Source organism: Vulpes lagopus, chromosome 6 (assembly GCF_018345385.1).
Source record: "Vulpes lagopus strain Blue_001 chromosome 6, ASM1834538v1, whole genome shotgun sequence".
NCBI classification, from domain to species: Eukaryota; Metazoa; Chordata; class Mammalia; order Carnivora; family Canidae; genus Vulpes; species Vulpes lagopus.
In genome coordinates this window covers 2928316-2943734 of record NC_054829.1, presented here as the reverse complement: position 1 = coordinate 2943734, position 15419 = coordinate 2928316, and the positions used below count along the sequence as shown (strand labels likewise).

Genomic DNA, 15419 nt, shown 5'->3' with positions numbered 1-15419 from the left:
CCAGTGCATGGAGCCTGCTTCTCCTTCTGCCTGTGTCTCTGCCTCTCTCTCTCTCTCTGTCTCTGTGACTATCATAAATAAAAAAAAAAAAAATAGGGATCCCTGGGTGGCGCAGCAGTTTAGCGCCTGCCTTAGAGGCAGAGACCCGGGATCGAATCCCACGTCGGGCTCCCGGTGCATGGAGCCTGCTTCTGCCTGTGTCTCTGTCTCTGTCTCTGTCTCTCTCTCTCTCTCTCTCTCTCTCTGTGTGTGTGTGTGAGAGAGACTATCATAAATAAATAAAAAAATTAAAAAAAAAATAAAAATAAAAATAAATAAAAATAAACAGGAGTGGGGCACACATAGTCTTTGGAAGGACACCAAAGCTATACATAATTCCTTAGCATTTCCAAGTGATTTTTTTTTTAAGATTTTATTTATTTATTCTTGAGAGGCAGAGACACAGGCAGACACAGGCAGAGGGAGAAGCAGGCTCCGTGCAGGGAGCCCGATGTGGGACTCGACCCCGGGACTCCAGGATCACGCTCTGAGCCAAAGGCAGATGCTCAACTGCTGAGCCAACCAGGCGTCGATCCAAGTGATTTTTAAATCTTAATTTCCAATTTACTCCATTTTACATTTGCACCCTTCATTCCTTTTTTTTCCCATTTTTATGAAGTTTTGAATATGAGTAAGGCAAAATTTTAGGCTGCCTTTTTTGTTTTTGAGTTTTTTAATGAGATAATTGCAGATTCACATGCATTTGTAATAATAGAGATCTGAGTACCATTTCCCCTGCCTCCCCAGTGATAACATTTTGCAAAACAGTACTACATCATGAAAACCAAGGCTTATCGAGTTTTTGGTTTTTTTTTTTTTAATATCTGCGGTAAAGTCCGTATAACATAAAAGTCACCATCGGTGGCATTGAGCACATTCATAATGTTATGTAACCTTCATCACCATCTTGTTCCAGAACATTTTCATCAAGTTTCAAGGAAACGCTGTGCCCAAAGCAGCCACTCCCCAGTGCCCCTTACCCTGGCCCTGGCAACCACTCATCTGCTTTTTCTCTGTGCGGATCTTCCTCTGCTGGACATTTCATATACAGGGACTTATGTTATAGGTGGCCTTTTACAGTGGGCTTCTTTCACGGAGCTTCACACTTTTAAGGTGCAGCTGTGTTGTCTATATCAGTACCTCTGCCGAATGCTGTCCCACACTGCGGACAGACCACATGTCATTTATCCACTTGTCAGCTGACGGACATTTGGGTTGCTTCCACTTTCTGGCTCTTGTGAACACTGTTGCTATGAACATTCGTGTAGGTTTTGTTTGAATGTCTGATCCAGTTCTTTGGGATATATGTAGGAGTGGGATTTCTGGGTCATATGGTAATTCTTTGTTTAACCTTTGGAGGTTAAACTGCCTGTTTTCCACAGTGGCTGCAGCACGTTACATTCCCTCAGCAGGTAAGAGGGTTCCCCTTTCTCCACATCCTCTCCACTTGTAACTTCCCATTTTCCATTTTCTAGTCATCTTAGTGGGTATGAAATACTGTTGCATGGTTTTGATTCACATGTCCCTAATGACTAATGACATCGATCATCTTTTCGTGTTCTTGTTGGCCATTTGTATGTCTTCTTTAGAGAAATGTCTGTTCAAGTCCTTTGCCTATTTTTTCATTGGGTTCTTTGTGTTTTTGTTGTGGGTTGTAAGAGTTCTTTATTTATTTTGGACACTAGACCCTTATCAGATATGAAGCTTGCAAATATTTTCTCACATTGTGTGGTCGGTGTTCTCACCTTCTTCATGGGCCCTTTGATGCACAAAAGTTTTTCATTTTGGTGAAGTCCAATTTCTTTTTTTTTTTCTTTTTGTTGCTCTTGCCTTTGATATCATATCTAAGAAACCACTGTCAGATTTAGTTCTTATATTTATTTTTGATCCATTTCCAGAAAATTTTGTATATGGTATGAGGTGAAGTGTCCAGCCTCATTCTTTCACATGTGTGCAATCCAATTGTGCCAGCACCATTTGTTGAAAAGACTGTTCTTTTCTCATTGAATGATCTTTGCAATCTTGTTGAAAATCACTTGACTGTATGGATTTTTTTCTGAACTCTCAGTTCTGTTCCATTGATTTATATGTCTGTCCTTAGGCCAGTACCACACTGTTACATAATAGTTTTGAAATCAAAATGCAAAGCTTCCAAATTTCTCTCTCTCTCTCTCTCTCTCTCTCTCTTTTTTTTTTTTTTTTTTTTGGCTACTCAGTGTCTCTTGTAATTCCATATGAATTTTAGGATCTGCCTTTCGATTTTTGCTGAACAGCTGGGAGTTTGGTAGAGATTGCAATAAAATCTGTAGACTGCTTTGGGTAGTATTGTCTTGCCTACTTCTCTCTTTTTTAAAGATTTTATTTATTTATTTGAAAGAAGAAGAAGAAGAAGAGAGAGAGAGAGTGTGTGTGTGTGTGTGTGTGTGTGTGTGTGTGTGCAGAAGAGCAGCAGCAGAAGAGGGAGAAGCAGATTCCCTGCTGAGCAGTCAGCCCAATGTAGGGCTTGATCCCAGGACCCTGAGATCACAACCTGAGCCGAAGGCAGACCCCCATGTGCCCCAGTTCTTGAGAAAAGTGCAGAGCATTGTTTCTCAAAAGGTAACCCACAGAGGGGCGCCTAGGTGGCTCAGTTGGTTAAGCATCTGACTCTTGATTTAGGCTCAGGCCATGATCTCACGGTTGTGAGATCCAGCCCCACATCAAGCTCCGTGTTCAGCACAGTCTGCTTCTCCCTTTGGTCCTCCCACCACACTCTCTCTCTTTCTGTCTCTCAAATAAATAAACAAATAAAATCATTTTTTAAAAAAGGTGATACACAGATAACCTGAACAAAATTGCCTGAGGTGCTTGTCTAAAAAGTCATTTCTGGGCCCTAGCCCCAAAGTCTGATGCTGAAAGGCTGACCCAAGCCCAGGAATGTGCCATTTTTTTGTTCATTTGTTCATTCTTTGATTTGTTCAGAGTTTCAGTTAGTCCACATACAGTGAAATATTAGTTTCAGGCGTACAATATAGTGATCAGCACTTCATACATGTCCCAGTGCTCATCACAAGTGCCCTCCTTCACCCACGTCACCTGTTTGCCCATCCCCCCCGGCCTCCCCCAGGTGACCATCAGTGTGCTTTCTGTAGTTAAGAGTCTGTTTCCTAGTTTGTCTGCGCCCCCCCTTTCTTTTTCCCTCTGCTCATTTGTTTCTTAAACTCCACACGAGTGAAATCACATGGTATTTGTCTTGCTCTGACTGACTTATTTCACTTAGCATAATACCCTCCAGCTCCCTCCACAAATGGCAAGATTTCATTCTTTTTTATGGCTGAGTAATAAGGAATGTGCCGTTTTATAAGTTCCCCACACAAATCCTGGGCTGTAAGGTTTAAGAGCCGCTGGACCCTGATCTCTCTCACCTTGCCCCCGGAGCAACTTGGGTTCAGCAAAAACAAGCTTCTTACTTTGCAGTCGGCCCATGTGTGATGCTTCTTCACAGACTGCGACCCATTCACCTCACCTCGGCATCGGGCCTGCTTTATCGTGGGGAGGGAGGTGGCCAGGACTTGCACTGGTTGCCATTTGGGAAAGAGCGTGTGTCTTGGGCTGTGTTCAGGAGCTCTCAGAGTAGTGGCTGAGGGCGAGGGACATTTCTGGAACCCTTTGCTGCCTTATCACCCTACACAGGTGCCTGTCTTCCATCCTGCCTCCAGCTTTACCCCTCTTCTCACAGAGGCCAGGATGCTCTGCTCTCTGCTGAGTCCTCAATTCCGCTGAGAAGCCTTTTGTACTTTGCGTCTTGTTTCCTGCCAGCTGCCCTCAGGTCCCTCTTCTAAGCCTCCGCCTCCCTGAACACCTTCAGTCTCAGAGCCCCGGACCCCAGCAGATCCTCCTGCAACATCCAGGCAGGCGGGCCTTGTATGGTGCTGCCCTACCCTTCCCACTCCAGCTGCCTGGCCCAGCGTCCAGCCCCAGCTCCCTTGCTCGCTCCTTCCCTGTGCTCTCACTCTACCTGGCACTCTCCTGACCCTCTGCCCTGGCTCAATCCTGCTCGCCCTTCAGCCTCAGGTTGGCTGTCCATTCCTGGGTCAGCCTTTCCTGCCCTCCTGGACTCGGTCTGACGTACACCATCCATTCTCAGAATTCCTCACTCAGTAGCCTTCCCTGTTGCCATCTTAAGTTTCTTTGTGAGACTGTTTGGTTAATGATGTATCTGTCACCAGACTTTAATATCCAGGAGTCAAGGAAATGGATCCCTAGCACCTAGCACTGTGCCTGGCACACGGTAGATGCTTGGGTAGATCTCCATTGGGTGGGTTGGTAGGACCGTGGTGGAGGCATGAGGGGCAGGCGGCTGTGGTTGAAGGTGGATGAAGGTAGATGGGTGGGCGGGTGGCTGAGTGCCTAGCTGACAGGCTGGCAAGCACCAGTGAGTTTCCAGAACCTCCTTTCTCTCTCCTTCAACAAACATCTCTCAGAGCCTACTATTTGATCCTCCTTCAGGAAACAAAGGTCACTAAGACACAGTATGTTGTCAGGGCCTCTGTGTCCCAGAGGCTAGTGGGAGCAGGTGGGGCTGGTGGGCCGAGTGGCTGAGGGTTCTTCTGCATGGTCTCCTCCCTTCCTGTGACAGGGCCCCTAAGGGAGAAGTCCTCCACTCCTCCAGGGTGGGACTGGGTGCAGGCCCTGTGTTCTCCCCTCCTGGAGGCTTAGATACCTTCCCCCCTGCCTTCCTGTCCCACTTTGTTTACTTCTCACTCTTAACCCTTTGCAGCCTGGTCCCTGTCCCCTCAGGTCTCCAGGAACTGCTAGTGACCTCGTTTTGTTTTCCCCCCTGACCTCTGAGTCACACTCGATACCAGTGTCCAGACCTTCCTGCTTGCCACTCTGTTACTATCCCATTGGGTATAGATGTTTTCAAGGAGCCCCCAGCCGCACCATCAGGGAACTGTGCCCCAGAATGACTGCATCATAAATGCCAAGGCCCGGGCCCTCCTGAGAGCACCTGATGCAAGGCCCAGGTCTGTTTTCCAGACCCCCTGGTGACTGGGGGAGAGCCACTGTTGGAATCACAGCTGTGGTGGCATGGGGGAAGGCTTCGTATATTGTGAACTGAGCCAAAAGCAGAACACAAAATGACATAAGCCAGATTTTTTTTGAAATAAAAAGCTTTACATAGGAAAGAAGCTAAAAATAAAGTATTAACAGTAAGTGTCCTCAAAATCACTTTTTACAATTCCTTCTTATTTTGTTTTTCACATTTCTCTAACGAGTCTACAGAAGGGTACGGCCTAGTGGTTGAGAGTTTATTTTGTTCACTAGCAGACCACTGGGATCCTGAGTCATGCCCACTCTGTCCAGAAGGCTCTGATGTGCTCAGTTTTGTCCATTGAAATGCGTGGGCTCACTTAGCCCCCAGACTCCGTGGTGCCGACAAGAAGACGATGTGAGTCCCTCTCACACAGCGGCACAGCCAGTAAACCCGAGGGCCCCACACTCTGTCAGAAGCCCTCGGCTGTCTTCAGAGGAGGCCCAGGAACATTGCACTCCAGCTGTCCTCATGGAGGCACCTAGGCTTACGTCGGTGCTTTTCACAGAAACAGTCTTGGGGATGGGTGACATAGGTGAAGGGATTGAGAGGCACAAACTTCCATTTATGAAATAAGTCACGGAGATGAAAAGTACAGCACAGGGGACCTAGTCGACAGTATGTAATCACATTGTTTGGTGACAGGTGGCGACCACACGGTGGGAGCCCTGGGGACGTATGGAAGAGTTGAATCACTGTGTTGTACACCTGAAGCTAATATAGCACCGTATGGTGATTATACTCCAATTTTTTAAAATTTGAACAGTAGTCCATGAACAAAAGAACAAATCCAAAGGTGACAATTACCAAAGAAAAAAATCTGAGTTCATAAAATAAATCCAGCAAAGGCCCAGGGAGGCTGCTAATGAATTGGGTGACAAGTGCCGTTGCCAGGTGAGCCACAGGAGAGCCCACGACTGCTCGTTGTATGTGAGCACCCAGGGGTCCCTGCTCCCCAAACTCTCCACTGTCTCCCACTGGGAATGACCCTGTTAGACACCGTCTGCTCCAGAGAAAGAGGAAGTCATTTGCTTTTAGCTCCCATGATTTTCCTGGTTTCTGACCCTAGGACACGTGCAGCCCCACTGGTCAGGCTAGCCCTCGGGCATTCACTCGTGACCATGTGGCAGACCGGGCTTCTCCACCGCCCACCGTCTCAGCAGCCAGCAAAGCAAGCCCCCATTTCACCAACTTTTCAGCCATTTGTTCTCTTCTTTTGGAAAGGACATCAGGTTATTTCTCCCTGTCTTCACTGTCTGACTCGGCAGCCGCCGTGCTCATGTTTATGTTTATCAACCCGAGTGTGCCGAGGGCTCTGAGGGACCCAGATAAGCAGGGCAGCCCTGCCCTGGCTGGTCCTTCAGCAGACCCCGTGCCCCCCACCTTGCAGGCCTGCTCTGAGGCTGTCCACCACCACCCTGGGGCCAGGCCTTGTCTTGTCTCACCTGGATTCTGGAACAGGGCGCCCGTTCCACCCAGGCCTCCCTGAGGTCTGGCCTCATGACAGCCAGGGTCATTTTGTGCTACTCTTGTTTTCAGAACCATCTAGTGGCTTCTCACTTCACTCAGCACGAAGTCCACTTCCTCCCTCAGCCTGTGGCCCTGACACCCTCTGACCTCTCCCTGCTGTCCCTGGGCTCCAGCCACCCCACCTCCTTTCCATTCCCAAACCTGCACCTGTCTCCAGGCTCTGCACTCACTGAGACTGCCCGGCTTGCCTTCCCGGGGTGGCCAGGTCAGGGAACCCTTCCTGCCCACCCAGCCCTCACAGTGGAATGGAAGCTCCTGGGGGCAGGGATGTGTGGTTTGTTTGCATTTGAGGTTTCCCCGGGTTCCTAGCACAGGGCCTGGCGTGCTGTCCAGTACATGATTGAGTGACCCCACTCAGAAATGTTCAGGAGGCAGCCAGTCCAAGAGCTAAGGAGCACTCCTGTGGGGTGGCATGGTGTTCCGTGGGACCCAGTCTGGGAAACGCTGCAAGATGCTATGCTTCATGAGGTCTGTCCCTAAGGACGTGTTGCTCTTCCTCTTTTACTGTGCAGTTACTGGCATCCCTGTGTGCTTTTATTCTGCCACTTAGGCGCCTCTGTCCTTTGAGAACTGGCCTGCGTCCTCCCTCTCCCCTGGCCTCCCCTGGGCTGTCCTGTGGGCAGGCCTCCCCCTGGGGACGGCCATTACCTCTTTGAGATGCAGCCTCCGTTCCACCTGCTCCATCGGAGTCAGGTGCAAGTCCTGTGTGGGGTGTGGAGAGCAGGGGGGTGGTAACTGGGTGTGGTTACACGGCCGTGCTCAGATTATGAAAACCCACTGAGCTGTACACTTAGGATTTGTGTGCTTTTTTGGATGCATGTGATCCTTTGATAAAAAGTTGTCCTTTTATTGGATGAGAGCAAGCAAAGAACTTGGCCCAGATGATGCCTCAGCAGGGAGCAGTGCGAGCATCCTGCCAGCACTCCTCAGCAACCCCAGAAGTGACAAGAAGTGGCTCTGCCTGCAGGCGGGTATACCTCGCCAGGCCAGGCCGGAGCTCTGTGGGCAGGCACTGGAGTGGGGTGAGGCTCAGGGCCTGCCAGGCGGAGGGAGGAGGGCATGCAGGGGGCCAGTGTGCAGGAAGGGAATGGTGGCTAGATGCAGAGGACGTGCGGACTCAGGCTGAGCCTGGGCTGCAAGAGGAAGTCCCACTGCATTCTGTGGGCCCCTGGGGTCCTAGGAAGGCTGCCACAGGGGGGCTGCAGGAGGGAGAACTGTGAGCAGCCCCCCAGCCAGGCGGACAGCCGCCGAGAGACATGTAGGGGACGGCGGAGCCTGAGGACAGAGGGGAGAGAAGGGCACGGCCTGGCTGTCGGATGGCCTCTCTTCGTCCTCCCCCTCCCCTGCCTGCCTCTTTCTCGGGGCTTTCTCTGCCCATCCTCTCTTGCTGTCTCCCCATCATGTCACCCCAATTCTTTCTTCCCTGGCCCATCACAGCCTTCTGTGTCCTCTTGTTGTTCTGCTTGTCCCCAGCACACTGCCCCAAAAGTTAATGGCTTCAGACGGTAAATTATTGCTTCCCCTCGGATGTAGGCAGTGTGTGCGTGGACAGCCTCTCTGTGCGCCTCCCTCCACCTCCAGGCAGCCCCTGCACACCCCACTGTGCAGGCTCTGATGGGAACCCAGAGACCAGGTTCGGCCTGCCATCAAGTTGTTTCTGCCATGTTTTGTTGGACAGAGAAGTCACAGATCAGATTCCAGGAGGGGGACAGACCTGGTGTCTCAGTGGGGCCGTACGCAGTACGTGCCCACATGCTACAGAGGATGCGTGTTCTTCCCTCCACCTAGCGCCTGCCTCTCCCTCCGCTCCCTGGAGCCCCCGTCGTCCGTCCTCCACGGAATGGGGCAGGGCTGGGCCTAGAGCAGCACTTCCCAAAGGGAACCCCAGGTCATGGGATGAAGTAGGTGTAATGTGTAACAAAGGGGATTTATTTCATGGCCAAACAAGGGTGGAGTAAACAAGCTGACCAAACAGGTGTGAGTACTACCCGGAGGGGAAGGCCCAGGCACACTGGACATCTAGCACCCTTCAGAGCCCAGAGCAGGGGCAGGCGCTGTGGCTTCGTGCGTGGCTGCCCAGGGGATGGGGAAGTGGCAGGGGCTCCCTCCGACCTCACCTGTGCGTCTATGGCTTGGCGCTCGGGAGGGACTCCGGGTTTTTTGGGGTTTTTTAAAATTTTTTATTTATTTATGATAGTCACAGAGAGAGAGAGAGAGGCAGAGACATAGGCAGAGGGAGAAGCAGGCTCCATGCACCGGGAGCCCGATGTGGGATTCGATCCCGGGTCTCCAGGATCGCGCCCTGGGCCAAAGGCAGGCGCCAAACCGCTGTGCCACCCCGGGATCCCGGGACTCCGGGTTTTATATGCTGTTCTGTTTTATGTTGGTGACTATTGTGCAGGGGTGTGCCAAGCCTCAGCGACATCTCAGCCCCCTGTCCTCCGCAGGGACTGGTTTGGTAGCGTGGTCACTAAAAGCTTGTAGAATAAATTGCACGACCCCTCCCCGACACACTTGCTCCCCACTGAGCCTCCCCTGCTGGCCCCTCGTCCCTCAGCCGCCTCCTCTCCTGGCCGTGCCCTGCCACAGGGCTGCCTCCTCCGGCACGGTGCTCCTTTTATTTCTTGATAGCACCTGTCCTCTCCTGAAACTAGCCTTCAAAAGCCTTATGTTTCCTGCCTGGCCGATCCTGTCCCCTGCGCAGGCTGGGTGCTCCCCGAGGCTCCCCGGGCCTGCTGTCTGCAGCCTGATGAGTGGAGCCCGGGTTCCCTCGCACGCGGCCAAGGAGGGAGCACTTTGCTAATAGGTCTCTTAGGACAGATGCCTGTTCTCTCTTGAAATGCTACAGATGGACAGATGGGCCTGCGGCGAGGCTGGGAGCGCGTGGCCACTCGTGTGCCTGTGCGCTCCATGTAAGGGAGAAGTTTGGAGCAGCCCGAGTCAGGCCCAGGTTGGGAGGGAGGTGGGAAGCGCCGGTCTCTGGCAGTGTGCCAGAGCAGCTTCAGGCCTCCCCAACCCCGAAAGCGCTGGACGTTATTTTGAGGGCCACGCAGCAGGCAAGGCAGATGGTGGGGCTCCCGAGGGTGGGTGGTGACGCAGAGCTAGTAGCCACGCTCTAGAGAGAAGCTGCCGCGCCTCCCTCTGCTGTTCCCCGTGTCCCCTGGCCTCCCATCGGCTGAAGGCCTCGACCCGGGAGCTCGCTGCTGGCCACCCGGTGGCCCTCCCTCCTCACAGGCTGGTTCATCATTCACCCAGCCCGCCAGCCAGCAGCTGGGGCCCGGAGCCCCCGGCCGCCTTGACAGGGCGGAGAGAGCAAGGTGAGTCCCTCTGCCCACGTGCCCGAGAGCGCCTGGCGGCCCGACGGGCAGTTGGGTGGTGTCAGCATGACGACAGGAAGCCCCGGGACTGCGTTCACCGTAGCCAGGAGGAGGAAGCGCAGAGCGGCAGAGGCGTGTCAGCCGTGAGTGTCCGCCGGTGACTGCTCTGGGTCCGGTTGAGGCAGACCAGGAAGGCAGAGCCCAAGACCAGGGATGTAACCGGGACCAAGAGGCCCAGGGCAAATGGACAGCGTCGGTCGCTAGGGGGAGGACAGCCGACCCCAGGGTCGCTCCTGAGCAGCACTGCTGCTGACCAGAGGCTGGACCCTGCAGACAGCTGTGCCGAAGCGAGGGGCAGGGCCACGGACCTTCTTGCCCGCCAGTCCCCATTTCCTGCAGTGACACAGCCGCTCTGTGACGTCAGCCTTGCCTTCAGCCTGTCCAGTGTGTATGAAAAGCAGAGTGGAGGCGAAGGCTCAAGTGTGTGGGGAGGCCCACCACTCGGCCCCGAGCCGTCCACGCCCTCGATGGAGCTCCCAGGGGCGTCACATGCTGCCTGCTGTGTACCTCTCCCACAGCGCCCACCACAGTGATAGCATACCTTGGTGTTATTTCTATGAATTTTTAAAATATTTTATTTACTTATTTTAGTAGGAGGGGGAACACGTGAGGGGAACACGTGAGGGGGCAGATGGAGAGGGAGAGACTGTGCTAAGCAGAGTCTACTGAGCACGGAGCCCAGCGCGGGGCTGGATCCCACGACCCTGAGATCATGACCTGAGCTGAAAGCAAGTGTCGGACGCTTAAACGGCACCACCCAGGTGCCCCATTTCTGTAATTTTTTTTTAATTTATTTATTCATGAGAAGCACAGAGAGAGAGAGAGGCAGAGACACAGGTAGAGGGAGAAGCAGGCTCCATGCAGGGAGCCCGACGCGGGACTTGATCCCAGGACCCTGGATCACGCCCTGGGCCGAAGGCAGGCACTAAACTGCTGAGCCACCCGGGCTTTCCCCTCTAATTTTTTTTAATTAAAGTTTTTATCTTGAAAAAACTCGAAGCCAACAGAAACCCTGCAGGTGTATTTCAGTAAAGCCTGATAGACGCTTCATCCAGATTCAGCCGCTGTTCACACTCTGCCGTGTGCACCTCTGTGTGAGCATGAAGCTCTGAGCCTGAGGCTGCGTACGCACGCGTGAGGCCCCCCCAAGGCCCGGCCCCGAGGCCCATGTTCCCCAGAGCTGGCCTTGCCATTCGGGCGTCACCTGCCATCAGGTGATGATGTCCCCATTGGGGACAGTGTGAACACGGTGCTCTTCCGTTGATGTCCTTTCCCGCCACCTGCCCGTCCCAGCCCAGGACCCCATGTGCACCTCTTGCACCTCCTGTCATCTGGCCCATCTCGGCCTCTCTGTCCCTCAGGACATGCTGTCACTGACGAGCTGGGCTTCCTGGTTTGGTGGGAGGTCCCTCAGGCTGGGTTTGCCAGACGTGGCAGGCCGCGCTCAGAGGGCAGGACGAGGTCCACTCTGCTTCTCCCTGGGGCTCCAAACTTTCTGTCCTTGCGCTCTCCAAAAATAACATGCCCCCCACCTCCTCCCCTGAGGAAAGTCTCTTCCTGCTTGCAGCCTGCTGGGGTCACACTGGTCAGCGTCCACTCCAGTCCCAATGACCAGATGCTGTGGGCGCTCGACAGCAGGTGGAACGTGCACGTCCGAGCTGGAATCACCGAAGAGATGCCAGTGGGGACCGACTGGGAGCACGTGCCAGGTAGAAACGTGAGCGTGGCGTGGCTGCCCCCTCCCCTGGGCACCTGGTCCGTCAGGCAGCCTGTCCTACTGAGGCAGGTGACAACAGGTGTCTAACAGAATATTCCTTGTTTGAGGGACCCAGCATTGCAGGACTGCAGCCAGGCCTATGCCCTTGGAGTTCTTTGTGGGATGATTGTTCCCAGATGGCCCGGACCCGTGTGCCCTGTGGCCTTGGGCCCTTAGTGGCGTGGCTCGCACTGCCGGTGGGGCACCCTTTCCCTCGGCCCCCCACTCCGAGTCCTGCAGTGCAGGGCACGGCCAGCAAGGGGCCTTCCTGGTCGACAGGGCCCAGTCGTGTGAGAGAGCAGCCTCGTGGGAGGGGGTGGCCTGTCCTCTCCGCAGCCGGGGCTGAGGACAGACGGACACCCTGTTCACGTGCAGGGTTGCAGGCCTGCCAGCTGGCACTGAGCACCAGGACCGTGTGGGCCCGCTGCCCCAATGGTGATCTTGCCCGGCGGTACGGCGTCACCGACAAGAACCCTGCGGGAGACTATTGGAAGAAAATACCTGGCAACGTGACGTGTTTCACAGGCAAGTGCCGGGCTCCGCAGGGCGCGGGGCTGCACGGCTCTCATCGGGTTCAGGGCTCCCCTGGGCGAGGTCAGTGGGGCCTCCACAGGAGGCTGCTCCCACGGGGCTTGCTCTCCAGATCGCTCAGGGTCACACCCAAGGGAGGGCATCCCGCACCCCACTGGCCGGAGTGTCCCAGGAGCGGGGCCAGCCACTTTAGAGCCAGGGGAGCTGGGGCACAGATTGAGGGTGGCGGTTCCGGAGCCCAGAGCTAGAAAGTGCCGCGTTGGGATGTGGAGCCAGCCCTGACCCCACTTGTGCCCGCTGCCCGGGCTGGGTGACTAACGATCGTGCGGCCGGCTCTCGTCCCTGCAGTGACCTCGTCCGATGAGCTGTGGGCAGTGGGCCCCCCCGGCTACCTCCTCCAGCGGCTGACGAGGACTTTCAGCCACTCGCACGGCGCCCCGAGCAGCCACGCCACCACCCCCCACCCCGAGGACCTGGAGGACGAGTGGGAGGTCATCTGAAGGAGCCTGGGGCAGGGCTGCTCAGGAGGGAGGAGGCCGGGACGGTGGCGGACACAGTGGTTTCAGAGTCGCTCGCTCTCGGCCACGCCTCATCAGCCCTCGTCCAGACATGCCGGGCCGGCTCGGACAACCACACTTGCTTTCATCCATGTTTGTTTCCGTCTGTTCCAGAACCCACAGCCTCGGCCGAGTGATGTGGAGCCGTTGCCAGAGCAGCAGTGCCTCTGAGCTCCTGCCGAGGCCGCGTCCCCTGGCACTCCAGGCCCGCCGTGGGGACAACCTGGGGGTCAGTGCTCCCTGCCACTGAGAGGGGACCTGGGCCAGCTTGTGGTCATCACAGGGACACGAGTTCTGGCACACATCCCGTGCTGGACACCCCAGTGGGGAAACCAAGGCCGTGTCGGAGAGTGGGGTGCCGGTCTGTGCCAGGCTGCAGCACCCACGCTCACACACACACCACAACATGCACGCTCACACCACGCACGCCCTCCCGGCCCACGCACAGGGCACAGCACACTCGCCTCCTGGAGAACACACTTCAGCCAAAACAATAAAGGCCAGTGGATGACATGGACGTGAAGGGTGCACGTGTTTCCAAGGCAGCGGTGGCCCTGGGAGGTGTGGCCGAGGTGGGGGAGCTCGGCCAGGGTGGCTGACTCAGCAGTGTCTTTAGAGTGATGTTAATGCTGCTGGTGGACGTCGTAAAGACCAGAAGCATCCTCACAGGATGAGTCTACTAATTATTGCCTTTTTTGTTTGTTATATTACAAACCTGCATAAGATACCTCATTTGAAATCAACTCTTATAAATTTAGAGGAAAAATGTATTTTATGAAACCAGTGGAAGGCCTTTCGTTCCTTCGCATGGTTTACCCTGCGCCGGCGCTGTCCTCAGCCGCAGCTTCATGGAGCTTGGGCGTCCCCCCGCGTGTCCTCCGCATGCCGGGCAGTCGTGGCACCTGCCGGCTGGCCCTGAGCGGCCACCGGTGCCGTTAGCAGGCATTGGGTTGATGCCCCCAGGAGGTTCGAACTGAGCCCGCTGTGGCCACGCCGGACGCCGGTCCCTGGGGTCGGCCTGCGGTGCCCACTGTCCCCGCAGGCATCTGGGCCCGAGGCTCGGCAGCCCGGCCCGCGTCCCGCCTGAGCGCACCGCCCCCCCGTCCCGGAGGCAGCTCCCAAGTGGGACTCGGCCTCGCTGCTTTTTTTAGCCTGTCCTTGGTCCAGGGCCCAGTGCCTCGACGCCTGTTTTCTACTAAGCGAACGTGTCCAGGAGCCCCCGGGCCGCAGGTGGAGAGCAATACGGCGTGTTCCCTGCCGGGACCCGGCCGCGGAGACGGAGGTGCTCCGGGCCCAAAGGAGGACAAGGCGCTGGAACCCCGGGCCCTGCTTCACGCTCCGCGCTCGGAGACCTTGTTTCAGAAGTCCGCGAGCGCACAGGCCGGCCCCGGCTGCCGCGGCTCCTGCGTACCTTGTGCCTTGCGGCCCCTGGACGGCAGAGCCCTCCTAAACCCACGGGACTTTAGTGCAATTAAACCCAAGTCTAGTTTGATACTTTTAAACTACTTTTAGCTTCAGTGCTTTGTACGTTTTTTCTTTCCGGTTTTAATTTTTAGTTGTGCTTTGAGACCGTGCAATAAACTAGACTTTTTCCAAACCTGGTCGAGTCTGGTGTTCGGGCTGTGAGAAGGGGCCCCGCGCAGCCTCGACGGTGGCACGCCCACCTGTGCCCGAAGGATCTGCGGTGGCGCTCGGCGGCCCGGAGGCTGTGGGGGCGCGATGGCCCGGCCCACGTGGGGTTTCCACACCGGCTCACCCAGGACGGCTGTCCCCAGGGAGCGGTCGCTCCACAGGCCCCCGAGGCCGGGCCGCTGTGGGCGGGCCTGGCGGGGTCGAGGCCCTGAGCCCAGGACCCCGCTGCCAAGAAACGAAGCCAAAGGCCAGCAGTGCCCTGGTGGAAAGCACCCTGCAGGGAGGGATCAGGGCCTCGGCCGCGGGACGCGTCGTGTGCCACGGAGGCCTGAGCGAGAAACGTCTGCCCCGTGTCAGGGAATGTCCCGCTTCACCAAAGACATCGAGGCACACTCGAATTACGACGTCCAACGTCCCTCAGGAAAGACGAAGGACGCTGTGAAGACCTCAGTCCTTTCCAAAGGCTCTAACTCAGTTTGGGGGGAGCCTCACTGGGATGTTGGTCTGTGTCGGGGGAGGTCCCACAATGATGCTCGTGCCCACAGGTGCCCCCCGACTCCCAGATGTGCACCTGGGGCTCCTGCACAGCTTCGGGTCCCCCTCGAGCCCCTGCGGGAAGCACTGTGAGCCTCGGTGACACTCAGAGAGGTTCCGTACTTGCTGGAGGCCACGCACAGGCCATTGGGACTGGAGCCCAGCTCTGCAGAACTCCAGGCCAGCGCTGCGTGACGCCACCTCACTGTCCTGGGAAGAAACAGGTGGGAATTGCCAAGGGTGCTGACGGCAGCAGGCGAATTAAAGGATGGCGTGGGAGGGAGGGCCGGGGATGGCAGGCGGCCCGACCGGACCCGCGGGAGCTGACATGATGGAGGCACATCGGGACAGGCGGGTGAGGTCACAACTGATGTGCACCACCCCTTCAT

At 55.6% G+C, this 15419-nt stretch overlaps 1 protein-coding gene across 2 annotated transcripts in view; it reads left to right on the top strand.

Moving 5' to 3' along the window:
* The window catches only part of TECPR2 (tectonin beta-propeller repeat containing 2), a 105034-nt gene extending 90573 nt beyond the window's left edge, over positions 1–14461 (top strand). For both annotated transcript variants that reach the window (XM_041758579.1, XM_041758578.1), the window contains exons 18-20: positions 11588–11729; positions 12152–12301; positions 12656–14461. In XM_041758579.1, the coding sequence (XP_041614513.1) occupies positions 11588–11729; positions 12152–12301; positions 12656–12807 (444 nt within the window). In that variant the 3' untranslated portion in view covers positions 12808–14461. The remainder of the gene's footprint in view (positions 1–11587; positions 11730–12151; positions 12302–12655) is intronic.
* The last annotated feature ends 958 nt before the right edge of the window (positions 14462–15419 follow it).